Genomic DNA, 20,257 nt, shown 5'->3' on the forward strand with positions numbered 1-20,257 from the left:
TGATAAGCAATTGAGCGTTGGGTAACATCACAACAAGGTCAGGCGTTTTAACTCGGAGGATTTCGCGACCAATATCATCCATTATAGTGGAAGGTCACGCATGCAAATGCACAACTTCCTACACTCGCGCAGCATTGGCAGAGTATGCCCCATGAATGCAATCGCCCACTGAGTGAGTCGAATGTTCTCTCTGATGATTTATATATATATATATTTTATTCCCCCCCCCTCCTCCAACCCCCCCCCTCATTTTTTATCCCGATCGTCCCCTCGGTGGTATGTCACGAGACGAACCATACATTCGGATCTCTCGCACAGTAGTGCAACCCTTCGTGTTTGAGAACGGCCCGTGGAAGTGGTTATCACAGAGCTGCATCCGAGATCACTCTTTTCAGTGACCCCTGCTCGACACAGCGGAGGGCAGCACTTTCCCACCTGCTTTGCCACTGTGGATATTTTTTTTTGTCGCATGACAGTCATATTGCTATTTTAATTTGTACAGCCACTTTTAACATGGTGTTTTGTGCAGTCAATCGCGACCCGGCTGACACCATCGATGCACTATCCTGAGAGTCTGGTTTAATCACTGCCAGGTTTCAAACCCAGGATCTCAGTGATGCTGGCTCAACGCCCTACCTGGTTTCAATTCCGAGGCTTTCAGCAGGGCAAACCACCCATACACAGCTAGTTTTTATTTTAAAGTAACTTCGTTCATGTGCCCCGAGCATGAAGGAAGAATAGCAGCGGTGTATTTTAAGCCAGTTGAGTCTTTAACGAGACATTATTTCTCTTTCTCCGAAGAAAGTTGGTGCGTTTCTTTTTGCAGGCTGCGGCTATCTGCAGGTGCTTCCTCTGCCTCCTGTTCCCAAGGCTGTCCTGGCTCCTGCTGTGCGGCCGCAATCAGCACAAGGACAGCGAGGTACAGGCAGCGGGCAAGAGACACAGCGAAAATATTGCGTGTGAAGGCCACTGCGATCCATGCCAAGCAACTTGCGCTACCACTCCTGCTTCTGACGTTCTCATTTTGCGTCTCCCCCTGTCCGCGGCCAACATCTCTCATCCCACCCACGCTGCCACCATTCCATCACCCTTTGAAAGCTGAGAAAAAAAAGGTGACCTAACCAACCCATTAAGCAGAGCCTTATACATTACCTTGAGGTATCATGCAAATTGTAACCGGGTGGGAAATTCAGGGCTGTAGCAAAGTGAAGGGCCAGCCACACGCACGCACGCACACGAAAGCAGTATTTTACATAAACTGCTCTGTTCATGTATTGTTAATGGAGTCGGCTGGTAGGCAAATATGGCCATTGTACGATATACATCGGATGTTTTTCATTGCGCGAAATCAATAAGTAATTAAAAGCATGTCAAGCTTTTTCGGAGACTTCCAGCATTGCATGTTCATAAAGTAGTCATGTTTGCAACACATTCATCATTTTATAATTTTTATTCTTTACAGTAATCACCACGTCAACAACACAATGATTTCACTTCGACAGTTTGTATTTTAGCTCCAAACTAAACAAGTTAAAGAAAGAAAAAACTTGCTTGTGTTACATTTGGAAGGAATTTTTCAAATCCCTGCCTTGCAAAGAAAAGTCACTTGACCATACGGTAACCTGTTGTTTAATATATTTATTTTAGCATTGTCTTATTATATCAGCTAAACTTGCTGATGCAACAATAACAATTTATAACCACAATTATTAAGATGGTATAATATTGCCTGCATATTACTTGGCAGCAAAAGAGGATGTTGTTTTCCCATTCCAAAACTAACACACAAACATGTTTTTTTTATTATCCATACTAGTTTGTGGTTTCTTGAGGATCCCGTTACTGTTAAAATTAACAATGCTCTCAGGTTGATTTCAATTGGCAAAGTAAACTGTGGAACATTGTGTTGCAATGTTCACCAAACCATCACAAGACACACCAAATATATATTTTTTAAACGAAACTAGCTTCAAGAAAATACTTGCAAAGCACAACCCCATAATAGCACGGCATGCCAATAGCCCTTACTATTGCCTTGGTCTCGGATAGAAAGTAAACAACTTTTGGATGCTATGAACATCATGAATTCATAGTTCTTATATTCCGAGGCTCGTTAACAGGAATTTGATTATAAATGTTGCATTTTCAATCGCTCCACCTCTCGACCATGTACGCGTCGGTCTAGGCAGAGTGTATTACTGAAGAACAGCACAGGTACAATTAGCATTTGTCCCATTTTGTTATGTACAATTTAAATAAAATGCCGGCTTCACCACTGTCACTCCACCACAAAGAAATAATAAAAATAACACATACGCAATTTAAATAAAAAAACACACATTTTAAACAACTATATTATGCTACATGGGTCATGTATTACTCTATACGGTGTGCAGCAAAGGACAATGCAGCCAAAGCCACTGTTGTACGGTACTTCTGTGTTCCCACTTATATGTACCCCGCCTTCACCAACCCACACTGACCGTTGTGGTCACGTGTGGTCAAATAGCCCTCACGAGTCACGCGGTTGTGGGAAGGACCTCATCCGGCAGCGGATTCAAAAAAGGGCGAGAGCTATGATGAAAAGTGCGACAAAAAACATGTCATCAGTAAGGCGAACTAAAATGTCTCGAGATCAAACATGTGCATTGCATAAACGTGGCTAGCGCGGTGACTGTGGGGCGAATGTACGAGTTGGAGGCGGGTGAGAAGTGGGTTGACGCTAATTTTTGCTGGGTGGGTGGTAGTTTTAATTTTGTCACATCTGCCAATAACTCATCCGAGCCTCACCGAGAGACCGACAATGGGCAGCCAATGGGCAGAGTCTTGGCAGTCACGAGAGCGGATCGATTTGGCTGTGTATGGTGCAGGCTGCTGGGCGGAGTTTTTTTTTGTTGGTCCTGTTTAATGCGGATACTGTAAATTGCCATGCAGGCGCTTTCATCAGAAGTGAAGCCCTCCCTTCCACACAGCGGCGGCGGCCGTAGTGGTGTGGTTGGTGGGTGGCAGGGGTAGTGTGACAGGGTCCCACCCCTTGTTCGTGATTGATGGCTGGACTCAGGCAAGGTCAGCTGACAGGAAGCCAAGGGGCAGGGTTAGAGTTCGCTTCCCCCATACCTTTATTCCCCGGCTGCAGCTGAAGGTGATTTATGGCTCGTACAGCGGATTCCGTGGGGGCCCGTTCGTGCCTCTGTTAAAGAAAGAGGATAGAGGAAGGGAGGTGGGGGAGAACGAGAGTGGGGGGGGGGAGAACAGAAAAAGGGAGGAAAAAAGAATGGGCCTTCACTTCATTTTCAAACGCTGCAACAAAAAAGGTGATTGCAGAGAGTCCAATCAAATAACGAAATGTCACTCATCGGCGGCGCGCACAAATGGGTTATTATAAATCACCGTGTCAAAGGCAATGGGATGATTTCATACAGAGCCCTGCTGAAATATTGGTGGATTAAGTTACAGCATGCCGGTTCTAATATTACAAAAAAGGCCCAAATGCAGGAAAACGCATGTTTTCTAGGGAGAAACTCGCAGGAAATGTGTGAAAGATGACTGAAAAAATAGAAAATAAGGAACCTCACAAGTTAAAACATTTATTTTCCCCATTCTTCACTGTGATTAATCCACATTATTCCAAATGTAGCTTAATGTTCACGGCAATTGACCTCATTACAGTGATTTTCAAAACGTAATAAGTCATTTGATTACGTTTAATAAATATATATTTTATGATGTGAAAAAACAAGCTAATACAACTACATTTTCCACTTCTGTTTGTATCACAATAGCATCACGAGCCACTTAAAAAAATCTGAATTTCTTGCAAACATTAAAAAAAATCCCATAAAGCACCGGGTGAAAATAAACACTTCCGTTTTCACAAGCTCCCAGGTGCCGATGGCCACGTGCTTTTTTTACAGTTACACGAATTCTCCACAAAAGCTCCTTCACGAAAAAAAATAGCAGAGGACCGGGCCCCCCGCCTCCGTTCACTCGCCGTGGCTCAGCCTCGTACATCACTGTCGCGTTATTCGTGACAAAGCCGTTTATCAGTGCGCCTTTTTGGCATCATTTGAGCGGCTGGAGGAAGCAGATATGATATCCCAGAGTCGTGGGGAAACCTGGGAGGCACAGGGTCTGGGTTTGAGACCCCCCCCCCATCACTGAACGACAATTTGGCCCGTTCGCGACTGGACGAGATAGTTGTCCAAAAGGAAAAGATGTCGATAGGGGCATAGAACGAGATACCTTTGCACCTTTAAACTTGTATGTAATGCCGTCATTCCGTACTGACAAAAGGTGTGGGGGGGGGGATAAGAGGAAGTCAAAGCTATCTTTCTCTGAAAGTTAACAAAAAAGCTTTAAGCAGTAACAGCTGAGCAAAAGTGATGAGATATGATTTCAAAAGTGTTACACAGAATTGTCTTGGCTCTTTGCTTGAACTTTGATGAGACGCACCTGCACTGAAATCCACATTACAAACGATTACCAGCATATGAAAGCATTTTAAAGGGAGGAAAAAAAGCTATAATTCAATCTGCATGTTTCTAGAACATGCCAGAAATGGCACTTTCATGCAACTCTGTGCGTGGCGTTGCCGAACGGTCGCAAGAAATGAAAAACAAAAAACACTCGAGAAAGCAATTGAAAGGTACACGCTCTGCTTCGGTGTTTAACACACACACACAATGTGCAGAACAGCATTGCATTGGCAGGCAAGCAATGAATAACTGGGCACAAACAACTTGCTTGTGATAGTATCATCCCATTACGGAAAAAGCGGAGATGAAAAAAAAGTGTCCGACCATCTGTATATAATTAAGCTCGTTGGATGTGGGCCGACAGGGCCACGCGAGCTCTCTCCATCCTCGCTGCGTCACATTTCATGGTAAATTTCATTTGACGTCGACTTGCTTCATTGCACTTGTCTTTCTTCCGCGTCCTGTTCGCCTTATGTCCCGTCTGTTTTGAACCATTTCACCAATTTATTTCAATTCCCCTGTCAATGCCCCGCCGTTGCTTTCATTGACCCAAAAGCTATCTTTCGCCTCCCATTTGTTAACTTTTGGATATTTTAGTTTTCATACATCTTTTATACTCTTGCTCCTTCCGTCTTTTTTTTTAAACGCTGCGAACAAGCAAATGTTCCCGTATATTTCCACAAAAAAGGCGACGAGTATTAACATGAGCAATGTACACAGCCTCGAGTATTGGCATCAACCACACTGGCTAAAAACGCCAAGGACACCAATTCAGTTTAGTTTACATGTAATCAATAAGAGCGACCACACTTCTCAAAAGGCCGTGTAAAACATTCTTACGTTCACATGTTAATGAATACCAACCCTCCTTACTCCGCACTACGTTCTATCAAATTACTGGGGCTTTTGGCAAAGCCTTGCGGGAAATTCAGTGGGGAAGGGCTCTGCTTACTTTAGCCGATCGCGTTAATTGCAGAGGTCAAACCTACGCGTTCAGCACTGCGGTCAAACCCTTATCCCCTTGCTTGCCGTGGTATAATGCCAAGTCTTGCCAGCGACCCACATCATGGCAGGAAGTTGCCCATTTGGTTTTTTTGGAATACCAAAGTAGAGTATTTCTCCTGGGTCAATCAGTGTCAATTTGAAGGAGGCAAAAAATGTTTTTTCGAGGCAAATGTTAAGTGGCAAAATTAAATTTAAAAACAAGGAAAACATTATTTCGTTTATTGAAATTGTTGTACATGAGGAGAGTATTTAAATGAAGTTAGGGATTTATCACCAAAATGAGAAATGTTTTGCACACATTTTATTAAAATCTTTTTTATTAAAACTCTCAAAATGTGTAATCAGCGATTAATTCAAGAAAATCCAAACAAAACACATACCAGGAGATATTCACCCTCACTTTAACAGTTTAAGGCATCAAGTTACAGAATGAAGTATCCATTGCTGAACCCTGAAACCCTGACTGTAAATATATACACGTACCAACTTAAATCTCTGATTAAAGTTACATTATTTCAAAATTGTTAATGGATTATATTTGCCATTTCCAGCCTCAAAGTATTAAACGTTACTCTACAACTGAAATAACATATAAGTCTAGAGAACAGAATAAGCTTCCCATACAATGTTGCAAATTACAAGACTAAACTGCAGTACTCCAGTAAAACCAATTGACAATGAAAGACCAAAAATCTTTAAAAGAGCTGTTCATAACTGCATATCACGAATATACAATGCGTACACAGCACATGTCAGAGAAAGCTGTGTACACATTTAATCCTCATACATGGGAGCAATACACATCAGCTTATGCATGACAACAACTCTTAAGGTCACTGGCATTTTTTATTAAAATTAATATCTAAGTAGTTAACTATAATTGATACTACTGCTTGTTTTTTTGCCTACTTAATAAATAATTGAACACATTGCCATTCACAATGAGGCTGGAAATGATTACTTCAGTGCATCGTCAATGCAAAGGACAATATTTGAACATTAGACTCGAAGACAAAAGGTCCTGATCGGTATCTGGGCACAGAATGACTTTCACTCCCAAGGAAAAGGTAGCACACTCCCTTTCCCTTCCAGGATGACAGCATCGTGCCTAGAAGCCTCGAAGCTCAGAATGTCAAAGCGTAAGGGATTTCCTCCATAAGTCAGTTACATTATCCATGAATTTTCAATTGGAAAATATTTTGAAGAGTTCAATATTCTATCATGATCAGAATGTAAAGTAGCTTAAATTGAAAAAAAAATATGTATTACAGCCAATGTTACCATTTTGCATCCCTTAGTGTATTTTAGTTTGAGCGATTAAACTACGATGAGGAATGCCAATGTTATGTTTAAAGCGTATCAATTTGTTTTTACAGATGAAGGGACATAACATGGCAAAGTTAGATTGTTCACGAAATACTTTACATTTTTCTTAAATGATTACAGTATACAGGTACGTTAATCAAATGCTTCAAAATTATTACTTAACAAATAAATCAAGTGTATGGCGTACTATGCGTAACATTTCTCATGAAAAGCATTTGCACAGAAGCTGCTCAGCATCTGTAATTGTCGAATAGTACTACACTGCGCTCCTGTATTGACAAACACTACACCAGCAAATTACACTTGCCCTATTCCGTGACTGCATGCTAAAGCAGGGCACCAAGAACAGTAATTGTTAATGTTCGCTAGTTTATAGACCATTTCAACGTGTGACGTTTGATACCATTACCAAAGCATAAAGGTCAATTGGCGGTGTACACATCGCGGATTATATGCCAATAGGTGTATCCAACTTTCGTCAAGAATTTACATGATTTGGGATGTTTTAGGTATGGGTGACCTATACCTTAAATGATTCACTTTGTATTGGAAAGTGACTGACTTCTGAAAAAAAAGATAGCAACTCACATGAACATTCATAAGATTAATTACTTTTGGCCCAAAACCGTCATGTATATCGTATGCATTCGTAAAATCATGCGGGTGAAAAATAAAACAGGCTGTGTCGGCAAGCCATTAGACGAGTGACAAAACCAAACACACAGTAACGGTTGACCGGTGGGCAATTGTTCAAGTTAAATCCCTGGGCAATGCTACGTAGGTGTTAACAAAGGCCATTGTGTTCCCCTGTACTTGCAACTAAATAACCATACATTTTACTTAGTGACTTGAATTCTACTTTAAGATTATAGAGATGAGGCCACGAAGAACAAAACATTTTGCACATGAGGCTTTTGAACGTCATATTATTGTATTTGGAAAGGATGCTGCAAAATGATCTGCTGTTGACTCCAAACGCCAGCAAAGTTTAAACTGACATTTCTATACCGCCGCAGTAATTCAATGCTAGAGTAAAATTACAGTTGCACATGAACACAAATGTTACACTGGCCGCTTGGATGAAACGTTGGCTTGTCCATTTATAGCCCTGCGGAAACGGTTTTGGATATATTTAATTTCAAAGTAAATTAAGCAGTACATACACACAATTGGGAGACACGCATATATGTACTGAAGATAATATTGCAGCTCTAGCAACGACGACTCTTCAGAATGAAGGAAACAAATCTGAACCGAGCAAGAATGTTAAAACTTTAGCCGACAGACCTTTATGAAGATGAGGATTTCATTAGGTCTGCCCGTCAAATATTGACTCTGCCTGCACAGTTCGGATGAAATATATTTAAAGCATGTATTTATATGTACACTGCACACGTGTGTATATACGTTTGTGTGTATGTGTCAGCATACATGTGTATACTTTCAATTACACACACGCAAGCCTGTGTACATATATGCACGCAAATACATTGCAGACATGTACTATACATGTATTAGTAAATGGGAGGGAATAAACTATAATCGGTAATCCAATCCCACGTTATTTAACTTTGTTAGAGTATTATGAGGTTTCTTATATACAGGGTGTTTCAAAAAGATGGACCCAATTTCAGAGATAGAGCGATTTCAAATCGGGTCCATGTTTTGAAACACCCTGTATAATTTATAGCGCATCCATCAACCAAGCCAAACATGTACCTAAACCATTACTAAAACGGTCTGACCTACATTCAAAGCACTGATTTGGATATTATTGAAATCACTAAACAAACAACAAAACATGAGTAAATTATTTATTTCCCATTTATCCACACGAAATTTAGCAACCTCTACCCCATGAATAAGGCCGATAAAAATCTGAAAAAAGCACTTAATGGAGCCGCAACTGATTTTTTTATAAAAAAAAATTTGAGCATACTGTTATTCTAAAAATGCAGAAAAATAAGCTCTGTAGTATTACCCAGTCTGATATTTTGCTACGACTGTATATGAGGGCAAACGTACAATGACACCGATGTTAAAGCATGCCAGTGCCTTCCTCCTCAGTTGTCCATTGAGACGACTTCCATTATCAATATTTTTTCCCCCCCATCACAAAAAAACACACTTTTATAACCGCAAAGAGCCTTCAAACGCTGCAGCCAATGACAAACATTTAAATAAGAAAATCACTTTAAGCAAATAGACCAATCAAGTAAAATGCTATGCATCAAAATAAGTTGTGCAAGATTGCAAATAACAAACTAAAGATTGAAATCCACGGCAAATGATGATCACTTGAATGTAAAATCTGTACAATGGATGATACTTGGAAGGGTAGTGATTTACAAAATATCCCTAAAATTTATCTAAATATGGAAATGCATGCAATTTTTATGTCAATCTTAACGTGTGTTCGTACGAGTGGGCGGTGGGACTTGCCAAGAGCAGTAGCCTGAGTAAGCACTTCGTATATGCGCATCTCATATTCATTATTTTACTTGATGAGCGTAGGTTTAAATGGTTAGTGAGGAAGCATGAAACAATTGCATAAAACCCATGTACTGCCAACGTATTTCATTTATTAATAAAAAGTTTATACACAAAACAACCATATTTGCACCTCTTTACCCAAATAACTTTTGTTACCCCCCTGATCCCACCAACAACTAATCTTGTATAGTCTTTATTTGCTGAAATTGGCAAAACCAGAGAAGGCGTCCGTCTTTGGCATGGAGCCCGGAGCCCCGCCCGGCATCCCGGCGCGCATCATGGGGGCGGCGCTCATGTTCATTCCCACCATGCCTTGCGGTGGAGGCTGCTGCTGCTGCATTACTGGAGCAGGCACCCCGAAGTGCTGCTGTTGCTGCAAGTGCGGTGGAGACATCATGCCAGCAGCCGGCTGCATCCACGGAGAGGGCCCGGGCGCCCCGGGAAACTGCATGCCCTGTGGCTTAGGGGCGGCGGGAGCTGGGGTCCCACCCAGCGACATGTTCCCAAAGCCCTGGTTCAGTGAATTCATCGGCGGCTGCTGCATGGCTGTGTACATGTACATGCATAAAACATAAAAATAAAATAAAAATAATTGGTGGATTTTTCTTCTTCGTCCACTACAATACGAGTTTCAATTTAGACTTTCACAAACGTTATGAGAACGTTATCCCAAGATATGTTAAGCTGGTTACAGTCGAGAACACATACATGTGAACATATATAGACACTTAACAACGTACGTATGGGAAATGGATACATCAAAAAGTACAACTGTATAATATTTATAACTCTACTACAAAAAAGATTGCATGCACGATTGGCCTTGATACAACCTTAGCAGATTTGCTTAAATACATCAAATTTATAAAAGTTAATCATTCATAACTCAAATATGTTGCATGAAAAATGTATTTTAAATAATAAATAATATAAGTTTTTTTTTTTACAGCTAAAACCATACAAAGAGGGCTCTCTCCTGTGAATGCACTCCCAAACTTAGGCGTTCAATGGGTCCCTAAACCACTCATATCATGTGGAAAATTATTTAATGCTGGATATAACAGCAGTGACAGGTCAAAAAAACGAGTTTGGGAGATACATTTTGGCAGTAACAGCTGAAACGGTGAATGAATTATTTACAGCCGACATTGCTGCTTAAGTGGTGCAATCCAATTGGTCTTGTAACTCAAACCATAGCAGAAGAACCTACCTTGTTGCTGCATAAGGGCATTGATGGAGAGCTGAGGTGCTTTGGATGGCTGTGCGTAGGGGCTGAGTCCCTCCAGGCTAATGTTAACTCCACCACTGTCGGACCATGTCGAGTTCTTGGCACGGTTGTCCAGGCCTCCTGCGTTCATGTTTGCCATCGGTTTCATTCCGGACATGGGCTGCATAAACTGTGACAAAAACACACAACAAATGGACGGACACAGAAATGTACACGGTAATTTTGTGAGAATACGGGATAAAGACTTTACAAAGTGTCTATTATTCACAGGATCTTGACAGATGGCAGCAGCTTGGGGAGGCTATCATCCAGCAGTGGATAGACCAGAGCTGATGACAATTACGGTGAGCATTACAAACACAGCATTCGGATGACGAACTGTAATAGACGTGCAAAATTTTGTCAAATCTGTCAGCAGGTCATTGTCTCTCACCTGCATGCCTTGTTGAGGGTTTACGCCAAAAGTTCCAACTGCTCCCGGAAAGGCAAAATTTTGCTGTGGCTGCTGGAGCCCAGAAAAAAGGTTAGGATTTGTGCCGGACAATGGGATACTCGGCCCAGGCATTTCTCCAAAAAGGTCCAGGCCGGCGCCACCATGATTCGTCGCAACATGCTGCATGGAGGCGTTGCCTAATAGGTCATCACTTCCACCACTCAAGGCAGCAGCAGCAGCAGCATTGGGACCTTGGCCGAATGCATTCCATCCTCCCTCAAAGCCACTGTTGGCACTGCCAATGGCCGCTGGAACAAAAAAAAGATCAAAATGTAATAGCTTCAAAACATACAGTTCAAACAAATACAGGTTATTTAGAGTGAAGTGAAATGAAAACACAATAGACCCTGCATTTAAAAGTAAATGTGGTGACAGGTACTGCTGGTGAGTTCATTTCTTAGCTTGACATAAATCGGTTAGGGAAGTCTGGCGAGAAGCTAACTCTACATTCTGCCCCATAATTCTTTCTTAAGCACTTGCAACAATGACCCACTCATTTTAGGCTGGACCATCCTCAGGGAGGTTTTGGTCAGACAGAAGCTTAACTCAAACTTTGATCAATATGGTGAGTGGGAATACGATACACAAAACCACAAGGCCCACCTCCCCTTTTATGGAGATTTACAACACACACAGATAAAGCATCGTTACACAGAATCTGCACACGAGTGTAAATCGCATGAGTTTTTCTAAACAGCTAATCCTATCCCAACTTCCGTACGATAAGGACAACTTTGTCCAACAATGCGTGCAAAATCCCTTAAGCATAACATTGGCTTAAAATGCAAATATTTGTCTACCATCAATTCAAGCAATGGCTCAGCAGTTTCAGAACAGTGTACGGAAATACTTCGGCCCTTAACCAAACGCAACACTAAGGGCATATGACCCACAGTGCCCCCCCCCCATCCTTGCCACCAAGAGTAGAGACACAATGTGAGAGGTTTTTAACCCCCCCCCCAACCTTCTCCCCCTACAGGAAATGGTGTGAAACGGTGTGAAACGGTGTGAAGCAATGTGTACAGGGATCACAGGCTAAAGGTTACATCAAAAATCTGTCACTAGCCCTGAGCAAAAATGAGAAACGTGCCAAAATTAAGGTTTCTTAAAGCCAGGTTTAATGCTTTTAAGCACTGCATAAAGAAGGTCTTAAATTATTTTACTTAAAAATTTGTGAGAAAAAGATTAAAACACAAGCAAATTAAGATTGTCAAGTGTCTCTTGTTTTTTTCCTTTCAATATTCAAATGTTAACCTCTCCGATGCTTAACCTTGAATAATGAGGCACTTATGATGCCAATGTGCAGTAACAGGGTGAAATGTGTAAGGCAAACCTTGTGATTGGGGGAAGCTGGGAGCCATGGTTGGGGGTCCAGCTTCTTGGAATGCAGTAAAGTCTGCAAAGAGGTCTGCCAAGGGCACAAACAGCATGTGAGCATTGTAATGCAAAGTAAATAGTGCAACATGTTCAACTACAAAAATCGAAATCATTTAGATATTGGTTGGCCACACACTTAGGGTTCATGGCCACACACACTCAATGGTAAAAACAAGGGGTAGATGCCTAGCAGGGCTTGGAGGACTCTGCTCACCCAAAATTGTTATGTCACTGCTCTTTCAAATTGGGTCACACGATAGCTGACGGCACCCACCATCGAAACACATTGCCTCTTTACGACTTAACTGCTGGCTGTTTGTCATGATCTTGATTTATCTAATATTTAACACAGTTACATTTTTACTTGGAAAAGTAGAGAAATACGAGTAGCTCTGTTTCGCAGCATGCGCACGTCAGGTGTGTCCAACGCGTTGATGGATAGTTTTCCATGCAACGCACGTCATGTTTATTGGCCACACATGAAGTATGGAAGTGGGGGAGGGGGGGGGAAGGTGGCAGAAACACTCAGCCCATTCCTGCCCACACTGCAGGGCTTAGCGCAAGGCTGGCGAAGTGACCTGTGCCAGACGCAGAGTGGGTCGGAGCGGTGCCCGAGAAGCCTGGGTCAAAGAGCAGGTCGGCAATGTCACCCGTGGACTTGGAGGTAGTGGCGATGGTGGTGGTGGCGACGGCGGGAGCAGACGCAGCAGCCACGGCTGCCAGTGGAGTGGGAGTAGCCTGCAAAACATCCACCACCACCACCATCATCAATTATTCAGCAACCAACATAACATTCCAAAAAAGAAAAATTATGAGCACCACTCATAATTTCAGCCAAGGTCAAAAAGAGTCAAAGTGGCATTTCTCAATCAAGCAAGAAGTGGTGGGTTGATGCGCATCCTGCTTCGAGCTAAGCCGGTTGTGGAATATACACAGTTTTCAGGTGGGGGTAAGTCCATTCTTATCAGATCTGGGAGAAATTAGGGATTGAATTGAACCCCAACTAGTATTCGAGCTTGCAGAATTCTAATAGCACACAGCGCAGCTCTAACTGCTTCGTACTTGTACAGCTGCTGTGTCAGTCAACTGCTGGATGAGCGTCTCCGCACCATTCACCACACTTGGAATTGCAGAACCACTGCACTAGCTGGCCTTATTAATAAAAATATGAATAAATAAGAAGGCTAAAAAGTAACAAAAAGATAATCTGCTTTCATTAAATTCTGAATATAAACTAGCAGAGTAACTATATTGTGTTTTTTTTTCTTCTTTACGGACTGTATAAATACAACTTAAGTAAATAAATCCTTTGACCTAAACAGACATATCTGCCATCAATCCCAGAGGTCTCTGTTGCAAAGGCTCGGTAACGAGAAATGCGGAAACAAAGAGGCGGCGTTTATTTGGGAGTGATGAAATGAAAAGGGGTGTGAAAAACAAGTCTTAATGTCACCCATTAAACCAAAGCAGCATCAATTTGTATGATCCTGCCCTTGGGTACAGCTATTTATACGGAGAGGTCAGGCAATGACTTTGCTGCTGTATCATTTAACAATAGTGTAAAATAAGGCTTATTTAACTCTGGGTTTCAGCGCAAAGATGAACGCACGCAAAAGCTCTATTTAAAATTGGGAGAAAAAAAACGAATCTTCATTAATCACCTGCATAAGTAACTATTGCACAAAAGAAATAATTCTATTTCCAGAGCTATTGGTTACCCACTTTAAAGAAAATCTGCATAGAAATGCAAAGCATTCACCGGGCGACAAAAAAAACATAACTTAATTTAAGTTTTATCGCATAAACAGATGGGAAGGCGGGCAGATGCCTGGCACTGCATCCAGTCTGAAAAGGTTAAATGGCTTCACAGTACGTGTAAGCACTACACAGCTGTGTTTTAGCGAGCATCGCTGTGCCACATCCGTTTCATATGCTCACAACATCTGATGACCTCGAGAAATGGATCTTGCCAGCTGTGCTTAAAATCATGTCTACCTCTAATCACATCCAGTCCAGATGCATTGATGGGTTAAACAAGTAAAATATAACTGGGGGATTTTTTTTTATACGCTATATATTCAAAAGTAGCAAAAGTAATAAAGAATGCATGCTTTCAAATAAGTTAAACATGTCAAAATTAAGAAACTATTGTGTAATCATTTGGAAAAAAGTTAAAACGTACCCTTACCCATGCATATATTTATATACATAGTGAATGGAGGTGTTATTGTATAATATTTGCGTTTACATTTAGGCAAGTAAACATTCATACAAGTACGCGTGCATGTGCAAGTATACGCGCACATAACCACGAGGCACACAGTTCAAAACTCGTACACGGACATAATAAAGTAATCGGAGGAAATGCAAAAAGATGGAAGGGTGCAAACACAGACATCCACAGGACCCAAAAAGGCACATGCCAGCTGCACTCATCGGAGACGGTACAGTGCATTGCACTGCTGTGGCGGGAACAGCTGGGGTCTCAGCTTGACAGCAGATGGAGGGAGCGTAGCCATAGGGTACAGGGCGAGCGAGAGGGAGACGACGGAGAGAGACGAGGGCAAAGCGGTGGAACGGGCCCATTACCCAATTTCAAACAACAACTGTTCGAAGCCGAAAACTGCCGCTGCCAACAAATAGCTTTCAGATGCCAGTTGTTTCAGCCTATCAGCCTAATGACGGGAAAATAAACGGATTCTAATGGGGTTTATCTTTGACGCACAGCTGTGCTGCAATGTGTTTAACGTTTACTGGGGAAGGAGGATGTCTCCCCTGTTGCTCGTAGGCAAGCACATTTCATCCCCGTACTTTAACGCATCAGATGCCTCAGCTAGCCTAAATGAGGCAGGGACAAAAGGACTGCTTTGTTTTTTAGTTGTAGAATGTTTTCAAGTGGATCCTCAATTAAATGTCTTAAAAAAGTACAAAACTAAATCACTGGAATTTTTCCGTAATGCATAAATGCAGCAATACATATTGTGCGTGCAGATTTACAATACGTGCATACGATGGATATGTGAACATGATATTAAAAAGTCGTGTGTGCATGTGCATGGCTATGTTCCGCATCATTATATGATATCAGTCATTTGGTCACTCTTGCTTACGAATACAAGTCCTTCGTCATGCAATGGTTCGTAAGACAATATGCAAAACTGGAACCAAATAAAACTTAATAAGAGTCGTACATGATGGGCAGGTCAGTGGTTGAACAGGTAAGTGGTGCATAACATTTAAAGACAAAAACCATAAACTGATGAGTAAAGCTACAATTGGTGACAAAAATTTGATGTAGCTTGTAATTTGTTATTTGTTTGGTGGTGTGGTATGGTGTTACATGTGGCACACGTGCAATTCATTATCTGTGAACAATTCATAGCAATGAAATCTGGATTTCCAAGCCAACAATGGAAATATCGCATATACATGTTCTCCACGTAAATTTGTCTTAATGTAGTTGCTTAATGTTATTTTATATGCTTTATAAAACGGACCATTAGTAAATTAAGTTAAAATACATTTTTTAAATAAAAGTTTTTTTTTTAAACACAAGGTTAATTCTGAACGATTAGGCACAATTAAATATGGCATTGAATGTAAAAGGACCTTGACATTAAACCATGAAAGTCAACTTCCTATAATACTGTAATCATCTCAAAATAATGAAACAAAATCTTACCAAATGGTTACGCAGACTACTCGGTAAAAACCAGCACGAGCAAAACGTCAAGCTACCCACGCAGAAGCTCCTGCGTCAAGAACCAGGATACGCGCACGTCGGGGCCACGTACAAAATTACCCCCCATCACGCACGCACCTGCGTTTTGACCGGAGCGGGGACGCCCCCCTTCTTATCCGCCCCCTTGTACTGCGTCGCTGCTCCCAGGTCCACCATCTTGGAGGGTACGGCGGGGCGTTTTTTGCCGGCCGCGCTGTTCTCGGCGGCAGCCTTAGCGGCGGCGGCGGAGCTCGAGGCACCGAAGTCGGCTTCGTCGTCCTCGTAGGCGTTCTTGCTGCTGGAGCTGTTCCGTCGCGGCTTGTGATCCTCCTCGCTGTCGCTGCACACAGCGCACACGGGGCAGCCGGGAGACATCTTCAACACGCGTTACACCCATCGTCCCCGCGTGCGGCGGCGAGATGAGCCACTGTCACCAACGTCGTCGTCGTCCTCATCATCATCCGTGATAAATCCGCTGCTGGATGATGGACCTCCCTAAGCTGTAAAGGACGCGGCAAAATATGTATATGCCTAGGACACTTACTGAAGGCAGACAGATCAGAATGATGAAAGAGTCGGTTGGAGTCGCGAATGTATTTTGTATAAAATGCCACGTTATCAAGGCATAATTTGTAACTGCATGGATTTTTTAATTGACATAATACAGCAATGCTGATAACTGAAAGGAGCCACAATCAAGCCAGCTGTTCGGTTTAAAGTGTCACCGTCCTTGACCTGTTTCATCGACAATCTCATGCGCACAGGTATGAAATTTAATTATTAACAGGTAATCATGTCATAGGTTTTTTTCCCCCCACAAGCAGTTAAATGTTTCCTAGAGCCATGTAAGAAGTAAGGTTATAGAATGCACCTTAAGCCCCGAGTAATATTACCATTCTACAATTGGTTTTACATAAAATTACTATGCAACATACTGCAATGGATTGAGAGAGGAGGCAGCATGTAGACACTCCTTAGAGGCAATTTTTTTTTAGATTTCCTAAAACTGTGTACACATAGCCAGTGTTTTTCATCGACCAAGTAATTTTTTTTTTATAATAAATGCTCAATTAGCTTTACTGAACACACCGGGCCAAGACAGTGGAAAACTTAAGATTGGATCTCTTTTGGTTATGCTGGATTTCCTTAAAAACATTAAACAAAGGAAAAATAATGATGTATATGGATTTGTTTAAGCAAAGCTGGGGGAAACCTTTGGATATTGCGGGTAGAACAGGGGTAGAGAGGGAGGAGACGGGGATATGGAGCACTCAAGAGGCATCAGAGTTTTTATAGGAAATTGCGCACACACCTATCGCGGTACTCCTTTTGTTTTCGCCGAGGTTTGTCGGAGGATTCCTCCTCATCGTTTGTCGGAGGTTTTGGACGTTCCCAGTCATCGTCATATCGCATCTTGGGTTCCGAATCGTAACGATCATCTACAAAAAAAATCATCCAGTCACATTTACTCCATTTTCATGAATTCACTTTTTAAAGCCAAGTTAAACAATTGTGATGGATATAACCACACAAAAATTATGGGTAGGGGGATTTATGCCATTTCTATAAATATATGGTTATGAAAATGTTTTATTAGTTCTCAAAAAACAGATTTTTACACATTATATAGAACACTTGCTCGACTAAGCACTCCCAAAAAAACTGCATTGGACTGCGCCAAATTGTTGCACAGTAAACGGAAGAACATCCTTTCTGATAAGTTTATACAAATAAATGCAATAGCCATCATTAAATGCACAGAACATCCTTTCTTGAGACTAATTTTCTCTGGCCCTCACGAATCAAGCGGAATTGAAATTAAATGTGAGGAGGCCAATTTTCCCGCTGCAAATCCCCGGTCTGCCTCCTGACTTTTACTTGCGATTTGCTCTCCAAACACTGGCACTAATTTAGGCTGCAGCACTGGGATCAGGGGATTCACTCCGCTTGCCAGCCATCTTTCCGTAGATTAATACGCCCAGATTAAACATTAAAAGAGGGGATTTAGGAGCGTTAACTTGGGAAAATTCTGCTTTGAACCTTAAATACACAGCGGGGATACTGAATATTTGATTAAGTTGTGCTTAAAATTAATTTTGAGGGCACGCGGAGATTCAATAAGGCCAAACACACTAGCCGGATGATAATTTTGCTCCAAGAGCTTCTAGCTCTTTTTAAAAAGGTGAGAAATGTTACTCAGGAATGTGCACTTACAATTATGAAAATGTATTATACAGTTCACCAGATGAAATGTAAAGCCTTTATTTTGGTAATTATATTTTTACTTCGTATAAATAGCTTAAAAACTAAATGGAGAAATAACTGCTTAGGAAAATTATTGTCACAATTTTAATCAATTAGCAAGCACACATTTGAAACAACGCAAACTACAGGCGAGTGCATAATCTGCACTCGGTATTAATTTTCCCCACCGAAAAACAAGACGTCGTACAATTTTACCGTTTTTCACAGTTTTCATTGAACAAATGCAACGGACACCATCACAGCCAATGCACTTTTGTCATTCACCACTCCCCCCAGATGTTGATCCGTACTCACTGTAGCCAAAGCGCGTGTCAGAGGACACCCCGATGTATTTATCTCGATGTTTCTTGGCCTTCTTGCGCTCCTCGCGTACCCGCTCGTCGTCCTGGACAAATTCGATCATCTCCTTTACCTTCTGCCTCACGTTGACGCCCTGATCTTTCCCATTCTCGTCTGTAACACAGTTGCGGGGGGGGGGGGGGGGGGGGGAAGAACCCACAAAGTAAAATAAACATGCTCGTCACATTAGTTGACTGATATTATTCTCTGTTTAACGAGGACGAAAGTTGATGAAGGCAGGTCTATTTCCTATATATATGAGGAATACATACCCTACATTAATAGGAACAAATGTTAAGATTTTAGATGAGTTATGGACATTGGTACCCAGGGGTGGGAATCCAGTGTTATGTAAATGTATTAAGAACATTACAAATAAATGCAGGTTCATGAGGAAATGAAGGGAAGATAATGAAAAGTAAATATATTTGTTTAAATCATAATTAGCCATGATCAATATGCTGCTGGATAAACAAGACATGGTATGCATAAAATAATACTGAGGAACCAACTTTGTAAAATAAAATTAATGCACATTGCCAGTAGATAAACATTTGTTATACGTGCATGATATGTTTATGGCAGCCTCGAGGGAAAGATTTTGCATCCACAATTTTGCCTCGTGAATTCACAAACTAAAAAAAATTACATCTTATTTTAATAGTAGTCTTTGGTTTGTAATCACAATTTACAGTATTGGTAATTATACCATTACATTATCAAGCGGCTAAGCTGGAGCATAGAAAAAAAGAGTACGCGGTTTTTTCCGAGAAGAAATATTTATATATATATTTAAAAAACACCCAACTGCACATGAGCAATAATGAGATAATAAGGCACGGAATTATCCCGCCGTATGCCACGCTGGAGTTCCTTAGACATTGCATGCGTAAAATAAAGCACGTTTGCGCAAGATTTAAAGGCACGGTCATTTTTTTTTTGCTGTCATTGCATCAAGCCTGGCTAACGGGGTCCCCAGACACCTCACACTCATCTCCCACACGATGACCATAGGGAGTCTAGCACCCGTTTGAAAATCCGCAAACAATTACGTGACGTTGGCGCACCGCTATCAAACCTCGATGGCCCCCCTGCTGAGCTGTGACCGCATCGAGTAATTAATACTCCGGGGGGTGGCGTGGTTGGGCGCACACGCACGCTATTTGTTCGTGCATGTGTGAATCTGTTTACGCTTGCAAGCATCCATTTGCTTTGCACATTTGTACGTCCCCACCCTTGTGGTGGTGGTGGTGAATGAGCGGAGGTGAACAAACGAATTCGCACGTCGCCGTGAAAAAATGCGATCCGGTGTTATTGGTCGTAGACATTTTTTAAGTTGGTACAGTAGAAGTGGAACGGACAAGAGTGCTATCGGCTGATGTGCATAAGACTCGGCGAGAATGTGAAGAGCACAGATGTGAACCGCTCGCGGTATAAACGTGCCTTGTCATGCGAGAGCAAAGAACAAGCCATATAGTCAAATAATAATAAACAAAAAAACAACTACACCCACAATGCAAGCTTACCAATTACAT

The 20,257-nt window shown here is 41.7% G+C and overlaps 1 protein-coding gene across 3 annotated transcripts in view; it reads right to left on the bottom strand.

The window, feature by feature from the left end:
* Positions 1 to 1,435: 1,435 nt before the first annotated feature.
* CLINT1 (clathrin interactor 1) overlaps positions 1,436 to 20,257 on the bottom strand; it is a 40,416-nt gene continuing 21,594 nt past the window's right edge. Inside the window, exons 5-12 of one of the 3 annotated variants that reach the window (XM_078855406.1) lie at positions 18,678 to 18,836; positions 17,431 to 17,557; positions 16,218 to 16,458; positions 12,976 to 13,135; positions 12,354 to 12,428; positions 10,961 to 11,268; positions 10,510 to 10,696; positions 1,436 to 3,190 (exon numbers count right to left, since the gene is read on the bottom strand). In XM_078855406.1, coding sequence (XP_078711532.1) covers positions 3,120 to 3,190; positions 10,510 to 10,696; positions 10,961 to 11,268; positions 12,354 to 12,428; positions 12,976 to 13,135; positions 16,218 to 16,458; positions 17,431 to 17,557; positions 18,678 to 18,836 — 1,328 coding nt within the window. In that variant the 3' untranslated portion in view covers positions 1,436 to 3,119. Of the gene's footprint in view, positions 3,191 to 3,220; positions 9,846 to 10,509; positions 10,697 to 10,960; positions 11,269 to 12,353; positions 12,429 to 12,975; positions 13,136 to 16,217; positions 16,459 to 17,430; positions 17,558 to 18,677; positions 18,837 to 20,257 lie in introns of those variants that run through there. The other 2 variants (XM_078855405.1, XM_078855404.1) reach the window with 2 other exon arrangements.

Source organism: Lampetra fluviatilis, chromosome 4 (genome assembly GCF_964198595.1).
Source record: "Lampetra fluviatilis chromosome 4, kcLamFluv1.1, whole genome shotgun sequence".
NCBI classification, from domain to species: domain Eukaryota; kingdom Metazoa; phylum Chordata; class Hyperoartia; order Petromyzontiformes; family Petromyzontidae; genus Lampetra; species Lampetra fluviatilis.